Source organism: Canis lupus, chromosome 9, assembly GCF_048164855.1.
Source record: "Canis lupus baileyi chromosome 9, mCanLup2.hap1, whole genome shotgun sequence".
Classification (NCBI taxonomy): Eukaryota; Metazoa; Chordata; class Mammalia; order Carnivora; family Canidae; genus Canis; species Canis lupus.
The window spans coordinates 31902308-31920088 of NC_132846.1; the positions used below are offsets into that span (position 1 = coordinate 31902308).

Below are 17781 nucleotides of genomic sequence, written 5' to 3' on the forward strand. Positions count from 1 at the left end.
AAAAAAGGTCACAGTGGATTTCTTGGGGCAGTAGACATTTTCTTCTTTTTGCTTGCATTTTCTGATTTTTCTCTAATGATACTGGTTTAATAAAAGTTTTGTGTTTTCCTACATTAGTTACTGTATTTAGTTCAACCAACAATAGATTTCATGGTATACCAATCTCATGGCATTGGAGATAATTACTGACGATTGTTGATTTTCACAGGCAGCAAGCAGCAGCCTGGGGAGGGTGTCCCTGTTGGTAGGGGATGAGGCCCAGAGCATGTTTGCATGAAAGAAGTTGTATTCAACTAGGCTGGAGTGTAAATGTAGGGAATAGTGGCAGGTGAAACCAGTAGTAGTATCAGAATTAGCTTCTTTTGCATGCAAGTAAACAGACATGTCCACAATAACTTAATTTCTGGTAGGGACAGACTTGCAGAGGAATCCAGAAAGAGCTAACCAACCAAGTCTCAGAGGGAACTCTGCGGAGTGGCCCTGGGTCTAAAGAGGCCCTAGGAACCTCAAAGATGAGAATGTGACTCTTCAGTGTGGGGCTTCTCCTTCAACATGCTTCAGCTACTCTGCATGCCTGCTTCCTTCTATACTGCCCCACCTGGCATCTTCTCTCCCTCTTCTCCATCTAATGGCATGCTTCCAAGCTCAGTTCCCATTTCAAGAGAATGAGGTCATCTTTCCAGCATCAGGAATTGAACTGTAAAGTACCTCTTGGTATCTGACACTGGGAGATTGGCCCAGCTCATTGTTTGGTACCAGTCAAGTGGCATCTCAGAGGCTAGGCTCTAGAGTTCAACCAGGGGGTTGGAAATGAGAGATCCTGTGTATCTGAAGGATGGGGAGGGGCTGAGGACGAGGGGTACAGACATGTGAGGCAAATCATGGATACTTGAAGGCTTCAGCAAGGAGCAATGACTGGGGCATTTCTACCTAATGGAGGGCTGCAGCACATTTGGGCATGGCTGTCTACCACAGGAAAGGAGTGGGCCAAAACACTGAAAGCCTGAAATTCTAGGAAGAGAATCCGTGCTTAATCCTGTGATAGTAACAAGGTGTGTCCTGCTCGTTCATGCACACTCACACACACATACAGTCTGGAGACTACAGCATTGCTTTTGGATACAACCTAGGCATTCATTTTTCCTTTCCTATAACTAGAAAAGGGGGTTACCTTGGCAGGATGCTTTCATGTCATGTGGGGACAGACCTCAAGTAAAGAGATGGTGTAAAAATTCCCTGATGCTCAGCAGTAAGATCTTTATATCTACTTGGCTCCCCAACATAACCAAAAATATACTGTAAAGGATCCAATATCCACTCAGGGTGTGCCCTCATACAAATGAAAGTGGGCTCACCCTGGGACTTAAAGTGGTCAAAAAAGCTTTTTGCTGAAAAGTAAAAGGACAGGAAAAAAAATGAAGGTGAAAAAATTTAGGAGCTGGCTGTTTGAATAGGTAAATGGACAAATTTGAGAAATAAGACATGTTTCCAAGCTCTGGCCAATTCTCCTTGTGAGATTTTTGAAGACAGGAAGGCATAAACTAATCCTTTCACAAACAAACAAATCCTGACTTCTATCACATATTCAACCACAAGAGGTGTATGGTAGACTAAAGGCTAGGTAAGTAGTGGTGACTTGTACTCATTCAATAGATAGCTATGAAACACAAACCACGCAGAAAGGTAGGATGGATCTTCAATGGATGTTTAATAAATAGTGATATACTATATTCAATAAAAGATCCTTCAACTTGACTTCTTAGGAAGTATACAGCCCCTTTAACATATAGTTTTCCAAGAGCAAGGGTTCATCATGATATAATGCCTTCCCACCACTACAAACAAATCATTTTAGCCTCAGGACAAGTTTTAGAAATTTTTATAATCTTGTTATCTTATAATCCCATCTTTGCCAAGAGATTCCTGTTTATTTTGCCTCTCAGTTTTCCCAGAGAATGGAAAGTGAATATGTGTGGCTCACGCAAAAGCCACACAACTTGAGCCAAGCAGGTAATAGTAACTTCAAAAGGCAGAGGGGGTGAGAAAAAAATGAAAGCCAAAAGTCCTTTCATGTTAACATTTTATTTAAACCAGTACAAGCACCATGCTTAACAGAAGACTGTCCAAAATAAACATGCAATATGAACTAGCAGAGACTGAAATCACAGCTTAAAAAGTTGTGCCAGTTGTTGAGTTTGTTAAATGATGACAGGGAACTGTTAAAATTCACAAGACCAACCCATTAATGTTTCAAGCCTCCTCGATGAGATTATATTGGACCATCTAGATCAGTGGGAACTGCCCTGGCAAGTTAGTGATCTCAAACAATATTCAAGTAATATATGTGTATGAACTATATTCCAAAAAGCAATAAAACACAGTTTCTATCACAACCTTAACATAGTTGTTTTGAATATTACATGAACATGGTCACTGATTTGAAATGTCAAATGGCATAACAAGAAACAGATTTCTCAAGAATATTCAACTTGGGACCATTGGTGTTAAGTGGCCTAAGAAGATTTACATTCTTCCAGAAATACAAAATAAGATTTGTCCAGAAATGTTTGAGACACTTCTTCACATAAGTTGTAAAGGCTCAAATTCTGTAGATTCCAGTATTATCAGTCTAGTGAACAAATAGAGAAAGCAACTGTACTAAGAATACTTGAATTGATAGAATACAAGTTACTCTCTACTTCCACCAAATATCAGCATTTAAACTCTTATGAAAATATCTATTCATCACTAGTCCACATTATGGATTAATGACATTGCTCAGGTTTCAAAGTAGTCCAAACATTTTTTTAAGTATACCTTCCTTACTATCTACATATAGGTGGGAATAAAGACAGCCAAATTTAATTTGGCAATAAACTCCTCTAACTGGAAATTTTTAAAGTGTCAAACCAGATACAGTTTATGGCTACATTTGACTCCTGAAAATAGGAGATAAAAGGGGAGAGAAAAGTGCTGACAGACATTCTGCTACAAAGATTATTTAGTAATGGTAATAAAAAATTTAGCAACACCCTCTTAAACAAGAGTATGTTTAACTGCACTAGGCATTTGGTAAACTTTTTAGAAATAGACAAATTTGAACATTTATTTTAGAAGTCAATTAAACAAAAACAATCTAACAATCTTTTTCCTAACATGATTGCTTCAATACCAAAACAAAGTGAAGACTATTCAAAACTCCGAAATTTTGGAATTTCAGCATAGTAACCTGAGAACAGATTTCTTCATTTGTCATTTATGTTGCCACAAAAACCATACTAAAAATATGCTAGGATTACTAGTTGGCTCTATTGTGACAACATCAGATGCTATGCAGAACTTATGCAAGGCCAAGAATTTTAAAACTAATGCTGACTTAGAAGACCATGAAGGAGGTTCCCAGGAAAAAAGCTGATGCCAAAAGGGAAAGATTAAGATATGAATGGGAATGGCTGCACCGGAAAGCTATGGAATGTAACAACTGGAATTATCCAATCTGGAGTTACTATTTGAGAGAAGGCAGAAAAAGAGAGCAAACTGAAAATATTCTTGAAAAGAACAATGCAAAATTTGATTACATGGAAGGGAAATTTATATAAAAAGTCTGAGAACAACTCTAGAGCATAGGATTTGTAAGTCTCCCTACAGGACAGAGGGAGTAAAAACATGTTCTACTGATTTCCCCAATCAATCTACTGTCTTGCAAAATACATGTTATTGATAAGAAGTCAAACAAATTCAAAAAAACACGATTTATCACAGTTCTCTGTCCCTGTTAGAGAACAGGGGAACTAAGTTCTGTTTATGTAAGTCAGTCTCATCTGACATTATGAAGGATTTTCAAATTTGAAAACAAAATAACTAAAACATGCAAGACAAAGTAAGGAACCTCATTAAAAAATACATTCTTGCAGCACTAGTTTCTCTTATTGCTGCAAACCAGGTGAAACGAAATCTCATTTCCTTCATTTAAGAACATTAAAAACCCTCTCCATTCATTTGGGTTTTATTTGCATTTCCGCAGAATTATAAGTATTATTCTCCAATATCAAAATAGTTGTTTAAAGAACTCGTAAACTTCCTGGGTGAAGTTCTCTCTCTCTCTCTCTCTCTCTCTGGAAATTGGAATAAAGAATCCTTCCCATTCACTATCCAAAACAAATGCCCACTCTAGCACTTCCTCATCTCCAACTAACTTCCTATTGCTTCCTATTTTTGAGATTAGTGAAGCCAAACAGTGTTGGCAACAGAAGATTCAATATTGTGAAAATTCCAACTATCTTTACCTCTTCATTAAATTTGGCACAGAAACCTCAAAAAAATGCAAAGAATATAGAAATGAAAAATACACCAACATAAAATAATGCCTTTCCAGTTTTGAAATGATTGAGATATTCTTAATATAAGAATTTGTTCACCAAATTCAGTTAGTCTTTAGTCTCAAGACCTTTTATCAAATCAATGTTAAACAGTTAATTATATGTTCTTAAAGTACACTATATATTAGAATCCTTGCTTTATGCCAAGAATGCCAATAAAACAGATATCCAGTTTAGAATATCTTCTGACATTTAGGACATAAGATGCAATTTCTACTGATGTGTTAATGTTATTAACTCTAGCCAAGGTTTTAAGATAAGTAATTTTTCCTATGGCACAAAAGTCATCATAAATGTACCCCAAATTATAACTCTCAACTGCCATATATTCACCAATGCAAGCAGATAGTTGGAATTTTAAAAATATGAGGTTGATTTTATTACAAATTTCAGATACACACGTTAGAAAATTGTTTTACTTGGACCCTTTACAAAAGTATTAATTTCACCAAATCCGGAATACTGGCAGTGTAAAAGTTTTAAACTAACTTTAAAGCTAACAAATCAAAGGCACAGTATTAACACATTTAAAATAACTTGTGTTCACAGGACATTAAGAGGTGCTTTATAAATAAAGTGTTATTAACCTAGATCCAAAACTATCTAGCTATGACACAACCAGGAATGAAGCCCTTGATTAGTTCCAACCTATCAATTTCCAAGACTAACATGCTATTTTCTATAAGAAGAAAACAGAATAGTCATAACTACTATAAAATCTAACTCTCAGACCTTAAGAATGAATGATTGATGAACAAAGTTTCTGGACTTGATTAAAAAGATATAGGAAACCAAAGAAGGCATGGAATTGATGACAAGTGTATCTGTAATGCAGCATACACTACAGTAAATTATTTTTCATGGCTCTAAATTGGGTCATTCAAGTCTTTTACCCCAACTTAATTTTAAAGATTTGACAAGTGATAATATGCTATTTTCATATATAAACTGCTAATATCCAGTATTTGTCAAAAGGAGGCAACTGTTGTCTATCACAATCTAATACCCACTTTCCAATGGTGTCTGTAAATAGTAACAAATTCTGAACCATAAGTTATAGAAATTAGTCACAAGAGTGCAAAAAATCCCTGGAGAGAAGTAGTCCACCTAACAATTACAAATATAAGGAAACACTTTACAAAGTTTCATTACTATGAAGATGATTTCCCCTTTGTTCAAACTTTGAACAAATGAAGGATTTTTCTTTACTGCAGGAAACAAACTGTAAGTAACAGTGCATTTTTAGGCATAAGTATTTATGTCTGGTTCCAGTATGGTCAGGTTAATACATAAATACTTTAGAAACACAGAAGTTCACATTAGTGGAAAAATCCAAGTTTCTCACGTAACCATTCTTCGGTTAGGTCTTCGGTATTTCTTATTTCGAATACCTTAAGAAAAGAACCTTAGGTCATACTTTGGCACTCAAAAAATAAATAAATACACACACTATATATGTGAGTATTAAAAAATTCTCCTTCTTTCATTCATGTCGGTCATGACTTCTCTTTGTAAATTAGATATACCTTTACTTTTTGAAATGCTAAGTAATGTATTACCAAAGTTTAGCAATCAAGACGGCATAAAACCAAAACTCTTATCTTAAAAGTACAAATCTATGAATATTCTAAAAGAACAGTCCTGTACATCTTACCCACTAGGAGAGATACCACGAGTACACACAACTAAAATCAATCTAGCTAGTTAGTAAGTGGAAGAATATATGCTGGTCTTCCATAGTTGGAGGAAACACAAGCTGTAGATAGTTTTAAAAGGATGGACTACAGGTCCACAGCACAAAACTCTGCAAGAATCTGTATACACACACAGGCCCAGGAAGTATAATGGCTGTAAAGAAGCGATGTAATAGAGCAGAAAAGATGGGATCGAAGCCAATGTGGGTTTGAATCCTAGGTCTGTCATTTACTATCATGGACAACTCTTGGACAACAGTTTCATCGTCTAAATCTCAGTTCTTCCATCTACAGAATAGGAATATCACCATCAAACTCACATGATTGCGTTGAACACTCAATGTAATTATTTGTAAAAGTAACTTATAAATTCTAATGCCTTAGTTCCAGCACTTGATGGTGTGCGTGGGATTAGAACAGAAATGAGGTTGTTAATAGGGCTCCCTCCTAACAAACTAACCCCCTTAGAGCAACTCCAGGGTGTTCCTATGGTACAAATGAGAAAAAGTAGTGTTGATAAGTTGGTGGTGTCAATGACAATCACATAAGATAAAGGGAAAAGGCCAAGGGCACTTAAACGACATCTCCTGGGTTGATAATTAAACACTTAGGGGGAAAACACTGACACTGCCCTTAAAATAAAACCTAAAAGGAAATTTTATTTAATATTGTTTCAGTGATATACTATTCCATTTCAAAACCTTAAAAGTATATACTGTGTCAACTCAAACTAATGCATGGAAGTTGTATAAAGTATGAGAACAAGTACCCCTCTTACTGTTAAACTTCAACAATGCCATAAAACAATGGGGGAATGTTAAATCTTAAGCAAGGGGTCTCATATAAAACAGAATGGTCTAGCATAGTAAAGCTCATAAGTATTCTTACCAATTAATTTTAGACTTTGGTACTATATACAGTTAACTGCGTTAACAGGGAATTTCTGCACAGAATTTGGTTCATTTAGCCTATGGTAAAGGGCTCTCAGAAGCTTCAATGCTTACTTTTATCTACTAGAGATGACATTATGGAAGATGAAAAAACTCTCAATAGACTGAATTAGTGGCAGTAGCTTTTCTAAAGCTGCCTATATTTTAAATGTGATTTCTTCTAATCAACTTATAATTTCTATTCACAAAACACATTTTGATTAAAGACTTCTATCATTCTGGGTAGCCTGGGTGGCTCAGTGGTTTAGCGCCTTCAGTCCAGGGTGTGATCCTGGAGACCCAGGATTGAGTCCGACGTCAGGCTTCCTGCATGGAGCCTGTTTCTCCCTCTGCCTGTGTCTCTGCCTCTCTTTCTCTCTCCCCCTCTCTCTCATGAATAAATAAATAAAATCTTAAAAAAAAAAAAAGAAAAAGACTTCTATCATTCTATTTTCAAACAGTAAAACTTTCTATATTTACTGTTCTGTTCTAAATAACTTTCACCTGCATAAAAAATACTTAACTCTTCAGATTACTTTAGCTATTGCTCTAATAGTGAGAGAAAAATATTGTCTCTACAACCAAGTAAAATATAAATACCACCTTGGTTAGTTCAGCTGTTTGGACTAGCTTATTCTTACTCCCAGCATACATCATCTGTTGTTCAGGCTTACACCCTGGAAAAGAGATTAGTATAGAAATGAGACTTAGCTTTTGAAAAAGTGATGGGCTTTCATTTTTTACTTCTAAAATGGCATATTTAGGATTTTCTTTGCTATCAGGCTTACAAAAAACTTCAGTCTAAATGTGTATGGTGTATTTCAAGAGTCTTAAACTGCATACTGCCTGCATGGAGCCATTGCTAAATGACAAGTCCATAGGTTGATAAAAATAAATGTGGCTAGGTCTCTGCAGATCTTTTAGAACCTTGTAAATACTTAAGAAGCTTTCAGAATAACCTAATTTTGACATTAAATATCAAGATCAATTTTATGGATGCCAAACATATACAGGTTTAGGGATGGTGATGGATCATTGTGGGGAGACCTGTCCTGAAAAAGTTACATTGTGGGGAGACCTGTCTTTAACTTACATATTAAGTTAAAAAGGTACTGCAGTATATTTTAAGTGCTAAATAAACGATACAGGTAGTAAAGTTTAGAGAAAAGTTCAGAAAGTTTATTGTGGGCTTTAAATGGTGGTTACTGGGAGTTCTGGTGATAATGGATATATCTTAAGTAACAATAAGCCACTTTAATATCCAATGTAAGCTACTCTGGGACTTTTCTCAAGGTTCTAGGCATATCATCAGTAAGTACTATTTTAAAGATAAACACAAATATATATCATGATTATACATTAAGTTCATGTACTTATACACAAAACTTAAAAAGAAAATATATGTTGGTATTTTAAAATGTCACATTTCAAATTCCTTAAAATGTATGTATGATTTGACTAAACAATTACACTTCTAGAAATTTATCCTAAGAAAACAAGCAAGTTCTCAAGAATGGATATGTTATAGTAACTTTGTTCTAGGGCTGAATTCATGTGCATACATACCTTTTAGGCTATTCAACACTTCACATCTTTAAAACAAGCATAACATTTGTCTCCTATAAAAATGGTTTAATTAGATCAGATCCAAATAATGCACTATTTAAAGAAATTCACTCACCAACAGGACTGGAGAAAATAAAGCACAGAGGATATGAAACTCTTCCATCATCATGTTGGTATTTATAACTATACACAATGAAGGTTTTTCTCAAGTTAAAGAAACTAAAATTACTGTTCTATTTGATACAAGTACTTACCAACAAAGTTCTGAAAGAAAACACATATTTAGGGTGCTAATGAATGGTAAATTTCTGTCCTATCCATTTGAGCCATATCTTTATCTTATCATTATCTTTCCACAAAAGCATACATGAGCCCCGAAATTACAGAAACATATAATCTCTCAAAAATAAATTATAAAAGTATGGATTTAGGGTGGATTTTTTTCTATTTACTGTAAACACATAATAACAGAAGGAATTTTTTAAAAAGGAAATAATTCATCCCACTAAAATGTCAACTTCCCATTTTTCTTAGTCCAGTATGTGAGTACCTACTTTAATTGTGATCATGTTGTAGAAGAAGATTTTGTAAAATATAGGGCTTTTAAAAATTGAACAAACCAACTTCATAATAAAATTCTGACCACTAAAGAAAACAAATCTATTAAAAGCACTAAGAAAAGGATATCGAGGTTGTCGTTCAGGCAGTTCATCTTTAAGTTCATCTGGTGAAATGCCCTGGCACCATAAAGAAAAACAACTTTTAAACATTTTTCTAACCCATAAATACTTAAGAGATATGCCAAACAACCATTCTACTAATAGATATAAATTCATAACCATATACCACAATGCAAAATCTTATGTTACTAAATTGTATATAAACTGAGATTACTAAACCCTCAATCCACTGAAAGCCCACTCAGTTTAGTTCTGTTTATTAACATGCTCATGTTCCAGTTGTCAGGAAATAATAAGATTAATAAGCTACCTTTCAAAGGAAACATCAATGTCTGATTTAACGGGGAAAAAGTTAATTTCTTTTTAGTCTAAATTAGTTACTTAATTTGACAAACTAAATGCTTAGGTTTATAAGCATTTTAGTTTTTAATTACTGGTCAAGCAATTTAGAAGTTATACTGGACATGTAGCTCTAACTTCTACCACTTACTACCCTGAATTTCAGTAATGTTTTAAATGTGATTCAATTAACAAGACAATGTGCTACAAAATAATTAGCACATGGTTTTCATGCATAATGAGCATGTATTTAGACTCATTATAAAAGTACATGTAACTAACATAGCATCTTTTAGGCAATAGTAAGTGCTTAACTATAAAAATGTACTTAGCAGGTCAAACAAACCTCAAGCTCTTCATCCAGTACCACCAGGCGTTTATCCTTATCAATCTTCACTAAAATAAAAATATAGTATAAGTAAACTGTGATTCTAATGTGACCTTGATCTACCCAACCCACGGATTCTCAGCCCTTTCTCTGGCATCTAAAATTAAAACATTAAGAAACACAAACATAAAACTCATTTGCAGTTTAGTTTATGGTCTATTAGCTAGCTGTGCTTTTCAAGCAGTCAGCATTTAAAGGCTTTTACCCATAATTCGCATCATCTAATTTGCTTATTTAGAGTTTTATGTCAGCTCCTTATATTTCCTGTGTATCTGAAGAATTCTGTAACTCAAATGCAACTTCCTACATAAAGATGCACCCGAAAGGGTGACTGCAAACATGATTGGTCTATATAACGTGGTTAGAACTGCCGGAAAAAGCAGACCAGAAATTAAGACAGAACCACCACAAATTCCCTGCTTCTCCGGAGTCAAGATTTCATAGTGCAGTATGATTATTATGAGATACAAGATTATCAAATAGCAGTTATATCTATATTCAAATATATGTAACAATCCAAAGCCAAATGAAGTATATTTAGACAACCTATGCCTTTATTCTTTTCTATTACTGTGAAAAGCCGGCCATTTTTGGTTTTGCACTGATTTCATAGTAAATTCTTATAGAAAGATCTCAAATATCTTTACCTTTTGCAGCAAAATGGCACTGACATGAATTTTCACTTTTAAGAACTGTATGTCTCTGTTGTAGGATTTATTTGTAATAGAGCCAAAACTCATGACAAGTTGTCACTACCTCAATTCACATCTGCCAGATCCCTCTCTCTTAAGCATAGTCTATAGAGTTCTGCACTGTTACCCCCTTGACTTTCCCCTTCAGCTTTCTAAATCACTACTCCCATACCAAATATAACTTAAGAACATAAAAGAAATCTGCATAACATCAGATACAGTTCACAGTGGGAGAGGCAATATGCAAATAATTCTTTCCATTGTCAGAAGTCAGTGACACTTAAAAGTATGCTCTATAAAACTGGGGCTCAAGTCTAGAATTGAAATAAGGCCTCAAATCACTTTGAAGACAAAGCTGAACACTTAACCATTTCAGGTGCAGGTAAAGGTTTCTGGTTGAGATTGAATGACTGGGCAATTTTTAGTCTCCTGAGAAGTTAAAGGATGGAGTCGGATGGGTCACTACAATGACCAAGTGACTAAGATCATTTTCTCCAGAGCTGTGTAGGCAGCTGAGGAAGAAGGTAAGCACTCCACCTCTGTTCTGTGTTAACAGCTGTTACTTATTTTTTAAAGTGATCTAAAAGAAAGGGAGAGGATTAAAACAGAAGGAGGCAAATTATTTCCTAAAAGCTCAATTTATTCAATGTAGCTTGTAAGATAAAAATCAACTAAGACCATGTAACTGAGGCGATCACGTTTAGCTTACTTATAATGGCAGCATTGTTTGTTTCTTTGCGAAAACGAAACTTTCTCAGCTTTTCCACTAAATCTTCAGCAACATCACAAACCACCAAAGACTCACTCTAGAAAAGAAAAAAAAAAAGATGCATAAAATGCCATGACTTCAATACAATTAACCAAGGTCATGTTAAAGTTATAAAAGCTAATACCTTTCTTTAAAAACATACACTGACATCTACATATGTCACAACTATGTGAGTTAACATGAAACACACAATTTTTTTTTTTTTTAAGATTTTATTTATTCATGAGAGACACACACAGAAAAAGGCAGAGACACAGGCAGAGGGAGACGCAGGTTCCATGCAGGGAGCCCGACGTGGGACTCAACCCCGGGTCTCCAGGATCATGCCCTGGGCTTAAGGTGCTAAACCGCTGAACCACTCGAGCTGCCCTTAAACACACAAATAATTAAAGAGCTCTTAAATCTACCAACCTTTGTATCTACATTAATTAAACACACTTGTTCATCTTATATGTATGTTATACTTTAACTTTTTCTTTGGCTATCTAGTTCTCAAAGAACTAGATGCAATAATGTGCAACTTCATCAGAACCAGAGAGGAAGAGAAGAATATAGGAAATACAAGGATCACTGTCTGCTGTTAGAAAGTATATTTTTTGGGACACCTGGGTGGCTCAGTGGTTGAGTGTCTGTTTGGCCCAGGACATGATCCTGGTATCCCAGGATCTGAGTCCCACTTTGGGCTCCCTGCATGGAGCCTGCTTCTCCTCCCTCTGCCTATGTCTCTCTCTCTCTCTCTCTCTCTCTCTCTCTCTCTCTCTGTGTCTCTCATGAATAAATAAATAAAATCTTAAAAAAAAAAAAAAAAAAGAATTATGAAAGGGAGATGCCTGGCTGGCTCAGTCTGTAGAGAGTGCAACTCTTGACCTCGGGGTCATGAGTTCAAGTCCCACACTGGGTGTAGAGATTACTTAAAAAAAGGAACTATGAAAGCAAAACCAGATGAAACAAATATAAAAACTAAAAGAACCCTTTAAAAATTATGAAAAAATGTTAGAGATTCTTCTCCAGAAATGCAGTAAGGAAATTACTAAAAGCACTCTTTTAGTAATGCAGATGTATTACTGATTCCAAGGAAGAGCATGGAAAGCGTCTTTCCTCCTTTCATTAATGTGTAAAACTTCAAACACATACAAAAGGAGAGAGTAGTATGGTGGAACCCTATGCACCTATAATTCAGCTTCAAACATTATCAACACACAGCCAATCTTACTTCATCAATACTCTCAATACTGCCCGATGGTCTGCCACACAGCAAAAGGCCTGAAGTCATTTCAACTGTAAAAATTTTTGTATGTATCACAAAAATGACAGCATGTGCCATTACAATATAAGGACAACAAGATTATCACACCTAAAAAAAAACAAACAATAATTCTAGCCTCAAATAATCAAACAGAATTCAAATTCCCCTTACTGTTTGTTTTGTTTTCCTCCAACAGCTGGTTTGAGTCAGGTACCAAATAAGGTCCACATTCTTTGATCTTTTCATGCATAAGTCATCCCCCCCCACCTTAAGAGAGTTAGAACAGTTCTGAGACCAATGCTAAATAACCCAAGATTAAGGCCTCCAATTTTAAGTTAAAATACAAATTTAATAAAAGCCTGCTTTTTTTTTTAAGATTTTATTTATTTATTCATGATAGACACAGAGAGAGAGAGAGAGGCAGAGAGAGAAGCAGGCTCCATGCAGAGAGCTCGACGAGGGACTGGAGCCCAACACGGTACTCGATCCCGGGACTCCAGGATCACGCCCTGGGTCGAAGGCAAAAGCCTGCTTTCTTGACCCCATGTTGGGTAAATGAGAGCATAAGTTAAAGCAGGAAATAGCTATCAATTTTAAATTGTCCTTTAAATTCAGAACACTGGTAATTGTAAGGTATGATACCATAGGATATGCTATTTACAATTAGAAAGGACATCCCACCAACAAGTATTAGCCAATGAATAAGGCTCCTGTGTGACTCAATATGCACATCCTATTAGTTTTCCTTAGAGAAAGAGATGCTAAGTCATATGGAGCTTCCTGAAAGTAGTATTCAACCCTAGTCTATCTTTTCTATCTTTTAAGAAAGATACAGAAATTAAAAAACTAAAATTTCCATTCTCTCTTCAACCAAAAGTACAACTATGAGTGAAACTAATAAATATTTTAGATTCCTCTTTAGGCAAAGACCAATTAATCACAAAAGTATTATCTTCCAGCTTTGATACTCAGAACTGCTTGTGCAATCCTGACATTCTAAGGACCAGGAACCCAGTGAAAAACATGCTGTGATTTAATTTATATAGCTCTTTTGGGGGGTATCTTCACCCCTCTCAATACATAATAAGGCCAAAAATTCCTTCCTACAAAAAAAGGACCCAGGCTCAGTCAGTTCTAATTGCTTACAGTTAGTAGAAGCATTTAAGAATGAGTATAACACCCTGCAAACAACTCTATATGGCAAATATTAACACACAGTTAAGAGGAGTGTTGAGCTCAAGTGTTCACTTATCGGTTTAACCAGATAAGGAACATTTAGTGAGTGTAAGCACTGAGCTAAGTGCTAGGGATACAATCCTATAAAATAAATAAATAATATGGGTCTGTCCTCAGGGAGCTTCTGATACAGTGTAGTAGAGAACATACCTATAGAGAACAGACCTACATCAAAAGGATCAGGAAAACATACACTTGTTTGCACCTGTGATAAGAACTAGGCAGGAGAGACATGGACTGCTACACGAACTTGAGACTAGGGAAGAATAGCATGGGCATAAAAGGTCTGCCTTAAAAGGTAACTGAACAAAAAAAAAAAACAAAAAAAACGGTATCTGAAGGACAAAAACTGGCTAGGCAAAGACCTTTGATTAAAGCAATCATGGCATATCTAAGATAATGAAAGGCCAGCGTGACTCAAGCATAGAGAATGAGCAGGTATACATGGTATAAGAGCAGGTATACATGGTATAAGAGGAGGTTGGGTTGGGGCTGGACCACATAGGGCCCAGTGGGTCATATTTTGGTCTTTATCCTATGAGCAAAGGGAAGCCAGTGAAATGTTTTAAGCAAAGTGGTGATGTTTGAAACATGATCAGATTTGCATGCAGGAAACAGGCAGAGTGCCAAAATGAATAGAGCAAGACTAGTTACTTGGCAAACCTAGTCCCAAGTGAGAGACGAAAAGTAGCTTGGGTTGATGAAGATCGAGAGAAATAGGGAAATACTGCTAATGAACAGTTAATATCTATTAAACACAATGAGAGAAACACAGTGCTGTCTTTTACATGCATCATACTCAAAACAAGCCTTTAAGATGGTTTTATTATCCCCACTTTGCAAGAAACTAAGGCTTAGAGAGTTATTTCTCCCCCAAAGTTACACAGCCAGTGAAGCCTGATCTTTTAGCCTGATCTCTAGCCACTCTTTTAACCTCTATAAAGGCACTAGTGACAGACTGGACATTGGTGGGGTGAGTTAGGAAAAAAGGGCCACCAAGATGACTGAAGCATCTCACTTGTGTCACAGACTAAATGGCACCTTTCATTGAGTTAAAAACAATGAGGAACAGCAGTTTTGCAGAGAAAGAGCATGAGTTCTATTTTGGACAAAGTAAGGTCCCGAGGGCGGGTTGGGGGAGGTTTCCTACAGGATAACTGAATAGTGGGATATATAGATCTGAACTGGATCTCAGAAGCAAGTGTAATACAAATTCACAAGTCATCTGCTTATATAGGTAGGAGACAAATGAAGCTGTAAGTGTAAGAAAGGATGGACAAAGAATACAGGGTGGAAAACAAAGCATTAGACTGGAGCTTAGAACTCCTACACGTGATATTCAGGTAAGCAGAACAGTCTGCATGGGACACAAATGGACACCAACAGGAAAAGTAGGAGGAATAAAACAGAAGCCAGGGGAAAGGCGGGGGGGTGGGGGGTGGGGATGCTTCAAAAAGGAGAGAGTAGTCAATTGCCTGGAATGTAGATGAAAAGTCAGGAAAGATGAGAATGAAGACAGTCCCTTGGGTTTGGTGACCATGACACGACCTATACGAAGGAGGTGGGCTGAGAAATGAGTGGGAGGTCAGAGACAGAGGACAGTGGGGGGATTGTGTTTTGTTTCTAATGAAAGTAGTGAGCACATTTAAACACCTGATAGGAAAAATCCAGAAAATCCTTGTTAGGCAATTTACTTGATTCTCCACGTTATTTTTGAGCGAGGGGTTCAACCTATCCGAGAATGGAAAGCCAAAGCCCCGAGGAGAAGCAAACTAAAGCTTCGGACGGTCACTTTAAGGCTAAGCACCAAAGCCTTGGGTCAAAAGGTTTCCAACTGCCCCCTACCTGAAGAAAGCAAGGATATGGAAAAATCCTTTAGGGACAGGCCTGGGAAGGAGGAGACTCAAGCTAAGGCCAGGCGGAGAGAATGGAATCCGAAATTTTCAAGCCCTTCCTGCAAAGGCCGCCAGGCGGAAAATGCTCAGCGCCTATATGCCCCTCAGGCCTGGCCCGCGTCCCGGCAGAGACCCGAGTGGGGGTGGGGGGAGCCTTCGCTAGGCCAGACCCCCGGCCCTGCAGTTCAGGCGCTGCAAGCCTCCGTCCTCCAAGACCCGGCGAGGAGCCCTACTGGCCGCACCCCAGTCCCAGGATCGGCGGGGCGCGTCGACCCAGGCCTGGCTGGAGGATGCTGCCCTTAGGCGGGGTGGCAGCGGCGGCGGGGGGAGGCCAGGTCGCTGCTGTGGGCACGCGCCAGCGGCGGGCGGAAGCGGCCGCCGACCCACCCCGGGCGCTGCCCGCCGAGTCCGGCTCCGGCAAACAGCAGAGCCTGGCTGCTGGCTGGCCCGGCCCTCCGGCCCCCGCCCTCCCGGCGGCAACTCACCATTTTCCTTCCGGCCGTCAGCAGCTCCTCGCCTTCCCTCGGGCCCCTTTAAGAATGGCACGGCGACCGCCTCCCTTCCTGCCCCGGCGCCTGGCAGAGTCGCCCCCACCCAGCAACGCGACTGGGGCGGGCCGGCACGTGACGGCGGACGGCGGGAGGCGCGGCTCAAACTTAGCCGCAACGCGAGCGCCCTCGTGCTCCGGCTCGCGCTGCTCCTAGGAGAGGAGGTTCTGTCCGTCGGAGAGTGGGGCGGCCGCGCCGAGGTGCACTCGTAACATCCAAGCCCGTTCTCGCTTCCTTTTACCTTTACTCAAACTGAGAGCCGTTTCATGGTGGCACGATTAAGTCAATCATGTCAATGGCAAATAATGCACTGTTGGCCGCAGCCTACCTTCCAAACTTAACTGTCCGCTTTATTTTTTGAGCATGGAGTTCAGTCCGTTCAAGAACAGAAGCCGAAGTCCTCAAGTCCCTCAAAGGTCCCTCAAACCTAGGCACGCCTGTCTTTCCTCCCGTCCTCTCCAGAACCTCCCCACCACCTTCCAGGACTTGGGGATCCATTCCTGTTCTCAGTGGTGTTCATTTATTGAAGTATGATTGAATGAGGATGTCTATACGGGTGTTAATGAAACACTACCTGATGACACCTAAAGAAGTTTCTGTAGGAGGTGCGCACTTACTGGAGCAAGCTAATTTTTGAATGGAGTGAAGTTTGGAAGAGGAAAACTCTGAACTCCAGAATTCATACGGTTACCTCCAATAAAGAAGCTTCCTGGGGCAGGATAGTCGGTGTTTACGGGATGAGCTAGCATCATCCCTAGGGCCTGGGGCCTAACAGGTGCTCAATTAATACTTGCTGAATAAGTGAAAGAAAAAGAAAATTCCAGAACATGCTCCCGCTGTCATCCTTCTTCATTTGTACTGAACTGAATCATTAGAATTTTTATTTTTTAGATTTTTATTTATTTGAGAGAGAGAGCTCGAGTGGGTGAAGGTAGAAGAGGGAGAGACAGAGGAAGAGGAAAAGGGATGAACAGACTGCCCTCTAAGCCCAGGCACTGGATCTCAGGACGCTGAGATCAGACCTAAGCTGAAATCAAGAGTCAGTTGCTCAATGACTGAGCCACCCAGGTGCCCCTGAATTATTAGAATTTTTTTGAGTTTGTATTTAATGTTTAAATTTAATGAACTGTTAACATGTCAATAAATAACAATAAAGCAGGGTTCAACATATATAAACTAATTTGATACAATATCTACATTTTCTCATAAATTAGGAAAATGGAAGTATTAGCTATAAGAAATTCCACAGCTTAACTACTTTCTCATAGTGATCTGCTCCCAAAATACTTTTTACTATGAGAAGGGGACTGCTAAGTACGACACACAGTACCATGTAACAAATGATGGAAGAGAAAATGATGTTACTGGTCCATGAGCTTACATTTGACTTTAACATAGATTCTCCCCCCAACCCCCACCT

At 38.1% G+C, this 17781-nt stretch overlaps 1 protein-coding gene across 1 annotated transcript; it reads right to left on the reverse strand.

Moving 5' to 3' along the window:
• Positions 1–2063: 2063 nt before the first annotated feature.
• On the reverse strand, positions 2064–16457 carry GMFB (glia maturation factor beta). The gene is made up of 7 exons (XM_072838632.1): positions 16299–16457; positions 11377–11473; positions 9934–9983; positions 9256–9305; positions 8684–8766; positions 7606–7679; positions 2064–5770 (listed from the first exon to the last, which is right to left on the reverse strand). Exons 1-7 carry the CDS (start codon positions 16299–16301, stop codon positions 5699–5701), a joined length of 429 nt encoding a protein of 142 aa, XP_072694733.1. The 5' UTR covers positions 16302–16457; the 3' UTR covers positions 2064–5698.
• Between the last annotated feature and the right edge of the window lie 1324 nt (positions 16458–17781).